The sequence below is a fragment of the Schistocerca piceifrons genome, chromosome 3 (assembly GCF_021461385.2).
Source record: "Schistocerca piceifrons isolate TAMUIC-IGC-003096 chromosome 3, iqSchPice1.1, whole genome shotgun sequence".
Classification (NCBI taxonomy): domain Eukaryota; kingdom Metazoa; phylum Arthropoda; class Insecta; order Orthoptera; family Acrididae; genus Schistocerca; species Schistocerca piceifrons.
Window position 1 is genome coordinate 892,979,801 of NC_060140.1, and position 11,009 is coordinate 892,990,809.

The window sequence follows — 11,009 nt, forward strand, 5'->3', positions numbered from 1 at the left end:
TACAGTAATTTTTACTCGCACAGTGAGCAGGCCGTTCTAAAGTAATTTGCTAACTAAAATTCTAACAGGTTCAGTTTATTTATTCCAAATTTCACTAACTATTTTTAATTTTGCCCTTTTTGTCAAACTTTCTTTTGATCGGTTATCAGGTAGAAGTAATTGCGCGATAACGGTTCGGTTACAGCTGTATCTGCACTTATCAGACTCCTTTCCCAGACAACAGAGAATATTAGGTGCACTTCTCATTTAAAAATTCTAACTAACCGAAAGTATACGTCGTTATAAGTGACGACCATAGTGAAGAGAACAATAATTAGCTTTGTCATGAGCTTAACAAAAGGAAAATCTGGTTCTGAATTTAATTCTAGTCAGTGAAGTTTTTGATCAGACAACAAAGTAAAAATGTTGAATTCGACAATGCAGGCAGAGGAGCAGCTACAAATGCTTTAGCCGGGCTCAGCAATTGTGTGACGGCGAGCTGACTAACCATACTGGAATGGACATGGAAGATGTAAATAATGTGCCATAAAACTAGATATCTTCGATTCTACCAGGGTAATTCTGAAGAGACATTTACTGAGAGTGGGTATCATATGGACCAGGTAGAAACGTAAACAGGACCAACCCTATGTCAAGCATGTTGTTCAGAATAAAATGGTTTGAAAGCGTTTCCTCATATGATAATGGATGCAATATCTTTTTCAAACGAGTCTTTGATAAATGATGTGGTTTAGTTAAGAAATGAAATAAGCTCTTTGGATCAGTCAATATGTAACAACATAGATGACAGAATAGCATCTTTTGGATACAGTACCAAAACTGGTGAACAGATTAAACCTTTAAGTGAACCAGAGGATGGTAAAGTAATTGAGAAGATAAATTAGCTAGACTGTAAAGTTGATAGTAAAATCGAGGCTTTAAAAAATTAGCAGGTAATGAAATAAAAAAGCAGAAGGAGGATTTTTATGATGCAGTGAGTAGTAAAGTAACTGAAGATCTCAATTCTATTTGTGAAATTCTGAGATCAAGAGATAAAATTAGTCAGTGATAAACAGGAAGAAATCTGTAATGAACTGGATCGATCTGTAAGGAGTTTGAAGGAACCGGTGATCAAGGTTCAGAGAGAAACAGAATCTAAGTTAAAGGAAATAGTAACTGTGATCAACACTGATGTACAGGACAAAACCCAAAGGCTAGAAATATGCTTGAATCACAAATTTGTGGAGTTCAAAAACAAGGAAGTAGAGTGTTTTATATCTGAAACTAATAAAATCAAAGAGCAAGTGAAAAGCCTAGAAGGTGTAAATATCTGGTTACTACATTGACGCTAGGAGAGGCCTACCCAAACCACGCAAATTTTGAGGTTGATAAGTTCGATCCAAAAGGAGGGGCACAACCAGTTGTTTTTATGGATGCATGTAGGAACGTAATCCCTTCAACACTACCTGAAGAGGACTGAGTAAGAATAGCAAGGACGAAATTAAGCGGAAACATGGCTAGTTTGGTAGTTTACACTAGGACAACTGCAGAACTTTGTAAGAGTTTTTGAACAGATCTGAGAGAAAATACTAATCTCTTGAAAAGCAGGAAGAAGTTTTGCAGGAATTCATGCAAGCTTCCCCGTAGAGACCAGGTAAAGAAACGAATATGAATGAGTATTCCGAAAAATTACACAAAAGAGTTGTGTATGTTAAGGGACAAAGGTCAGAAAAGAGCATGTTAACTGTGGTGCGCGGGAAATTACCGTGGAGTGTCCGAGGTTATATCATGGGAGAAAATGATAAGACACGTTTTCCTGAAAAAAGTAGAAGATATTGTGTGGGATCTACACTTGTGTCCAAAATTAAAGCAACAAATGGAAATTTTGCAAGGTTGCTTTCATTTTTCCCATAAAACAGTATAAACAGGTGATAGAAAAGTAGAAACAACGTAAAGAACAGGGAATTTAAACAACTGCAACATATGTAAGAGTAGACGAAAATGTTCTTCGCTTATATTCATCTCAACAGATTTGCACACTCATTGCGACAACTGACGAATGCGCTCACTACGGGGTGTGATCGCCTCTGGTACCAATACAGGCCTGACAGCGACGGAGCGTGCTCTGAATAACGTCATAATTGTCATGTTGAGGCAATAATGCCCATTCTTCCAGTGCAGCTGCTCGCAAGTCTTGGAGAGTGGTTGTTGGATGTGTTGACGCGATGCAATCCGTCTCTCTAGTGCATCCCAGACATGCTCCATGAGATTCAAATCGATAGAGCGAACAGGACACGCCATGCATGTAGTATCTTCCGTTTCCAAGAAAATATCAACCACTCGTTCCCTATGAGGTCGAGCACTATCGTCCGTCAGTACGAAATCTGGTCGCACAGCTCCTCACAACTGTACATGCGAACCCAACACCTCGTCACGATTGTCACGATAGCTGACAGCAGTTAAACATTTCCGATTCACCCACACGATTTCATGAAGAGGTGTTCTAGTGGTCAACACAATGCCTGCCCACAGCATTAGCGATCCTCCTCGATATCGGTCTTTTTCCACAATGTTCTGGTCTCGAAATTGTGTTCAAGTGCGAATCCGTCGGGAATCACTCTCCAGACCAAATCGGGACTCGTCTGTGAAAAAAACATTGGCCTACTGTTCGACTGTCCACGTGGCATGTTGACGACTCCACTCCATACGTTCCTTTCTGTGAAGACGCGTCAGAGGAACACTTACAGCAGGTCTCCGACAATAAATGCTACTCTGTCGAAGCCTTTTCTGCACCGTTCGCCTCGATACGACACGTCCAGTGGATGCTGCGAGGTCAGAAGCCAGCTGTTGTGCAGTACTAAGGCTGTACCGTCGTGCCCTTACTGCCAGATAGAGGTCCTCTCTTTCTGATGGTACACGTGGCCGGACCTGCTCCGGTCTTTGGGATACAGTTGTAAACTGTCGGCACATCTGAGAAACGACAGAACGATTCACGTTAAGCTATCGAGTCACAAGGGTTTGCGACTATCCTGCTTCCATTCTTCCTATGACATCCACCGCAGAGACGCTGGTAGGAGTCTTCTCTGTGCCATACTGCACCGTCTGTGACTGTACACAGCGACTGTAGATGTGGGACTACCCAGCAAATACTACTCCGTTTTATAGGTGCCCTGACGTCATCGTTTGCGTGGTTTTCCGTTGACTGAAATGCCATCTTCGGTGCAGAATACGATGGTACGGACATCTGTTGACAGTCATGATGTCCAAATCTGCGAAAATCACTGTGCAGAAAACGGAAGTCCGCAACAATAGAGGGTCAAGCTGGTGCAAGAAGCAGTGCACGGACCGATCAACAAAATCAATGTTACTGGGACAATAACGAAGGAAAAACGGTGACCGACGAAGTAAGGTATCTGAAAATGAGCAGGATTACATGTGGAACAATGGGCTTCGTATTACATGGTAGATCAGATATGGAAGCGAAAGAAATTTTGGGTGTTATCAAAGCAACACCGAGCACGGCGGACCCAATAATAGCCCAGTGTTCGGGCGCAAAGAAGCAAATTGTCTTATTAATGAAGTCGAAACAGTAAGTATCGATAGGGAATGGCTGATACAATTAGGTAAAATGTATAATGGGTTAAAAGAATGGGAAAAAAGGACAGTAAGTTTTGTTGGGAAGAGAGTTCAGAGTGCGAAGAGTAATGATAATTGTGAAGCGCGTGAGATGAAGGGGGCGAGCAATCTGAGATGGATGCTGCGCAATATATACGGAGTTAATGAACGTATAATGAGTAATGTTGATGAGATTAACGAACATAGTGAGGAGGATGGGGCACATGAAGTGTAGATTAATGGGAGTTTTGTTGACGCCAGTCCTGATTCAGCCGAAATCGGCCGATTTGAATGGACAGCTGGAAACTATAGTTCTAACAACCGAATGAAATTAGTGAGCAAAGCAGATGATTGCAATGTATACGATATCAAGATAGATGTAGTTCACTTGGAGAACAGCGATGAGGAGAGAAAACCTGCCAATCGGTTGAATATATCGAAATTAGAACGTGTTTTTTATCAAAAGAAGGAAGGGAACAGGGGAAGGCAGAAACAAAACCTAGATAAATTGTTTGAATGAGTCGACGTTTTGTGGAGTGATTTGGAAGTGGAAAAAGACCTATCATGGGAAGATAAAAGTAGAGAATTGGAGCGACATGATCAAATTATGATACCTATTGGAGTATATGTAATAGAGTCTCAGGTGTTAATTGATAGTGCCAGCCAAATTAGTGACCTGTCTCAGTCCTTTTATCAGCATATTAAAAATGTAGCAGATGTAGCTGAAGTCCTTGTTATGGGAGTACAAGTAATAGGTGCTATTGGTGTCTGTAGTATACCTATCAATTTTATATTTAAAATATTTTGTTTGATCACGATTTTTTGGTGGTGTCTCAATTAATTACTGAAATTATTGTGAGCATAGATTGGATGATGAAGTGGTGATGGTGGTGTGTTGGGGCTTATGGGCGCTCAACATCGAGGTCATCAGCACCCTGAGACACATTAAAAGGAACGAATGTGGACAGACCTAAGAAAACTAAAGCACACACTCGAAGAAAGCAGGAAAAGAAGGAAAATGCTACATAAGAAAGTAAAACCTAAGGAACGGGGAAACATAGCAACAAGAATGTCACAGGAAATTGTTATTGGCTGGCCACTTACATAAAATATGGGCGAGCTTGTCACACAGTGAGCAAATTAAAATCCTCTCCCTAAAATCTTTGTAAAATCATTTGACAGGGCACAGAACTTTAAAACTTTAACCACATTCGTCCGAGTGTTGCCTAAAAGAGATGGCAGGTCCGCTGGCAAGTCAGCCGCGACCCGCTGGTCAGAAAATAAAACGCAATCCAATAAAACGTGGCGCACAGTGACCTGGACGCCGCAAGCGCCACACATTGGAGGGTCCTCTCGCCGGAGCAGGAAGCCATGCGTCATAGGGCTGTGGCCTATTCGAAGCCGAGTGAGGAGAACCTCGTCCCGTCGATGGGGCTGAAAGGAAGTACACCACACACGCGTTGTGGGCTTGACTATACGGAGCTTATTGTCAGTCACTTCCAGCCACTCACCCTCCCACCGACGCATGACCCGTGAGCTCAACAGCGAGGTGAGTGCGTGCAAGGGGATAGCACACTGAGATACTTGTGGGGCAAGACACGCCTCCTTGGCTGCGAGATCTGCCCTTTCATTCCCAGCAATGCCAACATGCCCCGGAACCCAGCAGAAAGCTACAACCTTCCCCAGTCGCTGTAGTCGGAGGAGGGCATCCTGGATGGTCTGGACAATTTTGTCTGCCGGATACAAACGTTGCAATGAGTGAAGGGCACTGAGTGAATCCGAACAGACAAGAAATTTAGGAGAGGAAGAATGTCTCATGCGCTCCAGTGCCCGCAAGATCGCAAACAATTCTGCATCAAAGACAGTAAAAGTCAGAGGCAGTCGGACCTTGAGGACACGATATGGAAAAACAACTAATATACAAAGTTTTGGTCAATACTGAGAAAACGACATCATGTGGTAAAGTTTGTACAATAAAATATACAATGAACACAACGTTATTTACAAATGTTTCCTTCCTCATCAGAGGTGAAAATTAAGTCCTTGTATTGCTTTCTGTATTTATTCTGGGGCGACGAGCTTTGTTCGCTAGCCCCAGTGTTGAATATGAGCGGGTGATACGCGCGCCTGATTGTTTGGTCGTCTGTTAGCGGACGACGTTAGTTGAATGCGCGCGCCAGTGCAGTGAATATACACCGACTTGCGGGTACCGTCAAGACTTCCGAACCTCAGTATGCGTGTGCTTTTTGTAGTTCCTTCCAGTACTTAGACTGGATACGACGAGGTACATTGGAATATGTGCCCCGAAGAACACACCACACTATGTGCGAGGCGGAGGACGATCCCGTCGATGCATCACCAGGTAAGAAGCGTACCATGTCAAACTTGTTTGGCATTGTCTTTTCTTATTGTGACGCCATGGGTCGTTTGACGATACAAGCTTCAATTTTCGATGTCACTTGTTTAGGCTCACTGACACTTGCAACGTAGCACTACTTTGCACAATTTTAATTTCCACACACACTACTTTAACCGGGAGTATTGCGATCGAAACTTTCTTTTTCACTACACTTTTTTCTTCGCGTTAACCCCTTTTACCTATTGCACCAAGATTCATTCCCCTCGATACTTCTGGTCAATGTACATAATTTGTAAGTCACGGGACTTGGCATGAAATACAAAATACATCACATACAATGTAATAACATATAATACATACAATACATTGTTTACATTAACTACAGGAAAAAACTATCTACTAAAATTGAAAAAATTTTTGACCACTCATAGTGGCTTCTTCGTCTTGGATTTTACTGACACACACACACGCCTTTTTCCATTAATCTGTTAGAAGGAACAAGTCCTTTGTTTTCCTTCTTGAACTCGAGTATAAGTTAAGGTTTACCTCCGTTACGTATTCTTCATACGCAACGACATGCATCAGCATGCAGAGAATACACCTGTAGCCGCTCCACTGAAGCTTGGGAAGGGAATTTTGTACCTTCTACTTAGGGTAGTGGCAACGACTACGTGTATGCTACGGTTTTTTACGTATAAAATCTGAGAATGCACGAAATAATCATTTATATGCAGCATAACCCTAATATGTACAGTGTTTTGGGCGTAAGCACATTCTGGTGTGCTTGTAAATCATTAACCCTAATAAAACTTCCTACCTTAACATGGACATATAAACATAAAATTTTGAAGTTCAGGGTGTAGCTACTATTAATATGTACAGTGTTTCATAATAGCGGCACGCCCTTGTGTGCGTGTATCATCTTCAATTAAAGTGCGCTTATAGGCGTCTTGTGTTATCATGGGAGAAAAAATACAGACCTTTTTAATGCATCGGTTGTCATGAAAATCTATGTACACGAATAATCAGACTTTCATAGCTTCAGTGCAGCATGAAATTCTGTAAGACTTTTTTTTTCACAGTTTATTTTATAGACGATTCCTTTGCTTACAGGTCGTCGATCACACTACTTACCTTTCTCGTATAGCGGCGATATCATTTTCATTCTTTGTGACTGTAAATCGTTATATGTATGAAAGATATAATTTTAACATGATTTATCCTTTCATAGTTCAAGTGGGTAAAGTAATTCATACCTTCCTTCTGCATACATGAGTGAAGCATCGCTAATGTTGCACTTTGTATCAGGTTTTTCGTGTTTTCTCGTAAACCCGTAGAGTCTTACGGTTTTAATTAAGTTATTTCTTGAAGTTAGGTATACACAGCGCCGGCTTTAGGGTTGGGCGACTCGAGCGGTCGCCCAGGGCGCCGGGGCCCAAGGGGCGCCACATACTAAACGCATGTAAAAAAAAAATATTACAATTTACAATCACCCATTTCGCGAAACTAAAATATTATTCAGTCTCATTCAACATACGTCGCTAATCTCACGAATGTGCGATGAATTCGGGGTAGCAGAAGAGAAATCATGCTGAATGCAATCTTCGTATTGTCTGCAACCATCCATGTTTGACACGGGCTAGCACGGGCTCTACCAAAGTGCCTCTCTCATTTGTTTCAAGAACTGCAACAAGGAAGAGCCCATGCAGTCGCACCATCTCTCGTTTACAACAGAAACTACCGGTCGCTCCAAATAAAAGAAAATACAGACTGTGAAATATACATTACGATTTAATTAATACGAATGTATTTATATCGAATATTTGTGACTTAATGACTCATGTACATTAATTAATAGATCATGCAATGCGTGCACTGCATTCATAGAGAATTCTCCCCTAACTTACTGAAATAATACAGCGCCACACAATGTTTGTTAGACTGCATATGTTGGCAGCGCTACGATTTGCACCCGCATGTCAGTAATTGTCAGTAAGAGTCGGAGGCAGCGGTCATGTTTTCGTGGCTGAATAATTGTGAGTGAAACGAGTGTCGTGACTGTGTCAACATTTTAATTTTCTGGTAGGTGCGAAAAACATTTTTATCTTTCAGTTCAGGTTTTTTTCTGGTTACGTCTACTGATAGGTGAATTTCTTTATTTGTTATAGATCGAATATTGTGGTCGCGAAATAGAGCAGTGTCCAAGCAATAATTTGTCAAATTATTAAATCATGCCAGAAGAGAAGGAAATGATTAAAAAAAAGCTTTCTGGTTCAGAAAATCGGAAAAGAAAAGCTGAAAAAGAAAAAGTTCTTGAAGAAACTAAAAAGCACATGAATATTTATAAGTACCTTAAAGGAAATTCTAAGGCAAATACTTCAGATATTGAATCAAAAGTCCATGTATCAGCAAATATTTCTTCAGACTGTGAACAATTATACACAAAAAATATACAATCACCTATTGAAGGTGATCAAATTGACCAGCGCAGTACATCTTTGCATGAATCCTCTGATATTTCTCCAAGTCAAAATAAACACATGACATCTGTGGTCGATGAAAGTATCAACGTTCTTGCAATAAAAGAATACAATGTTTCTGATGTAGGTACGTGGCCAAAAGTACTTAATGCTAGAGATATAGATCGCATTATAATATGTGGACCCTCACAAGTATGTCTAAATAACTTTCCAAAAGATGAAAATGGGCGTCATTTCTCTTCAACTCATTACACAAGAAAACTATCAAACGAAGAAACTATCAGATGACGGTGGCTAGTTTATTCTGTATCAAACGACAGTGTCTTTTGCTTTTGTTGTCGACTGTTTGATTTAAAGTCAACTACTAATTTGACTACCACTGTGGGTTTCAGAAATTAGAAACATTTAAGTGAAGCTCTGAAACTGCATGAAAATAGTCCTAACCACAAAAAAGCATTTACTCAATGGACTGAAGCTGAAATCAGGTTTAAAGCTGGATTAACTATTGACAAGGAAGAACAAAAGCTAATTTCTAAAGAAAGTTTACAATGGCGCAATGTGCTTCAAAGATTGATGCACATCACTTTGTATTTGGCTGAAAATAATATGGCATTCAGAGGGTTATCAGATAAATTATTTACCCCAAATAATGGAAAATTCTTAGGTCTTGTACAGTTATTGGCAAAGTTTGATCCAATCATGGAAGAGCACGTCAGACTGGCATTGAATGGTGATTTGGCTGACCATTATTGCGGCAAAAATATACAAAATGAATTAATAGAACTCATGGCATCACACGTTATGTCTACAATCGTATCCTGCATAAAGGGTTCAAAGTATTATGCAATCATAGCTGACTGTACTCCAGATATAAGCCACAAAGAACAACTTTCGATAACTTAAGATGCGCTGACATAACAGAGGATGGCGTAAGTGTAAAAGAACATTTCATCTCATTTCTGCAAATAGATTATACAACCGGTGAAGGCCTCACAGAAAGCATTTTAAAAACATTATGTGATCTTGACCTTAACATTAATGACTGCAGAGGACAGGGCTACGATAACGGCGCGAACATGAAGAGGAAAAATAAAGGCGTCCAGAACAGAATTAAGAAGTTAAATCCACTAGCTTTTTTTGTGCCATGTGGATGCCATAGTTATGATTTGGTATTGTGTGATGCGGCAAAATCATCAGTAAAATCCGTGACACTGTTCGGAATGTTACAAAAAATGTTTAATCTATTTGCTGGATCGGTAAATAGATGGAAAATTTTGACCGACCATTTGAAGATGTACACCCTGAAAAATGTAAGTGACACACGCTGGGAAGCTCGAATTGATAGCGTCAAAGCGGTTCGTTATCAATTATGTGAAATGCATGACGCTTTGGTTTCCTTGGCCGATGCTACTGAACAAAGCGATACTGCGGTGTCACACGAAGCGACAACACTAGGAGGACAATTAAAAGACTTCAGCTTCATTGTTTCTCTCGTGACATGGTATGATGTTCTGTTTCAAATAAACGTTGTGAGTAAAGCAAGTCAGTCACCCACAATCAACTTTGTCGAGTTTATGGGAATCCTTGACAAATGTTGCTCTTATTTGGAAACATATAGACAAACAGGTTTCGAACAAGCTATTGTAACAGCAACTGAACTGGCTTCGGATCTTGATACGCAGCAATTATTTAAACCACAAATGCGATTAAGACGTATTAAACGCAGGCCGGGTGAAGAGGCTGTTGATGATCAAATAACTGACCCAAAAAAGAAGTTTAAAGTAGAGTTTTTCAATGCACTGTTGGACACCGTGCACATATCCAAGAAAGAAAGATTTGAACAGATGCAAGAATTTTCTGCGACGTGGAGTTTCTTGTTTGACATTAAAAAAAATCAAAATAAAGAAGAACTAATACAATGCTGTTCTAAATTACAAGAAAAGTTAACTGTCAACATGAAGTCAGATATTGATGGAAATTTGCTGTGCGACGAAATTTTAGGCCTGCAACACTATCTCGAAGACAGCCAGGCAACGCCTATTGAAGCCTTAAACTTCATAAAAAAGCATAATCTTCAAGAGTTATATCCCAACATCTGGATAACGTTACGTATTTTGCTAACAATACCAGTGACTGTCGCAAGCGGCGAACGCAGTTTTTCCAAACTGAAGTTGATAAAAACGTACCTGCAGTCTACAATGTCTCAAACAAGACTAACCAGTTTGGCCTCACTGTCCATTGAAAATAAAGTTGCAGAAAACCTGGACTTTGCTAATCTGATCAGAGACTTTGCCGACAGAAAAGCGAGAAAAGTAAAATTTTAGTCGTTTATAATTGTTTTTCATTAGGTGTAATATGTTTTGTGTTCAGATGATTGACAGAAAATATAGGTTTATGGCTGACAGTTATATTAAATTCAATAAAAATATGGTACCCAATTCAAAATTATTGTTTTTTCGTTATACATATTACCTCCTATATATAAAAATCAATTGTTGTGTGTTAGTCTCACCAAAACAAAGAAATGGCTTGACCAATTTGAATAATTTTTGTTTTGTTTTGTTCGCTTTAGTACA

The 11,009-nt window shown here is 40.0% G+C and overlaps 2 protein-coding genes across 2 annotated transcripts; both read left to right on the forward strand.

Moving 5' to 3' along the window:
- Positions 1-8,184: 8,184 nt before the first annotated feature.
- LOC124789164 (zinc finger MYM-type protein 5-like) lies at positions 8,185-8,721 on the forward strand. The gene has a single exon (XM_047256458.1). It carries the CDS (start codon positions 8,185-8,187, stop codon positions 8,719-8,721), a length of 537 nt encoding a protein of 178 aa, XP_047112414.1.
- A 318-nt stretch (positions 8,722-9,039) lies between these two features.
- LOC124788319 lies at positions 9,040-10,757 on the forward strand. The gene is made up of 2 exons (XM_047255557.1): positions 9,040-9,186; positions 9,690-10,757. Exons 1-2 carry the CDS (start codon positions 9,040-9,042, stop codon positions 10,755-10,757), a joined length of 1,215 nt encoding a protein of 404 aa, XP_047111513.1.
- Positions 10,758-11,009: the final 252 nt, after the last annotated feature.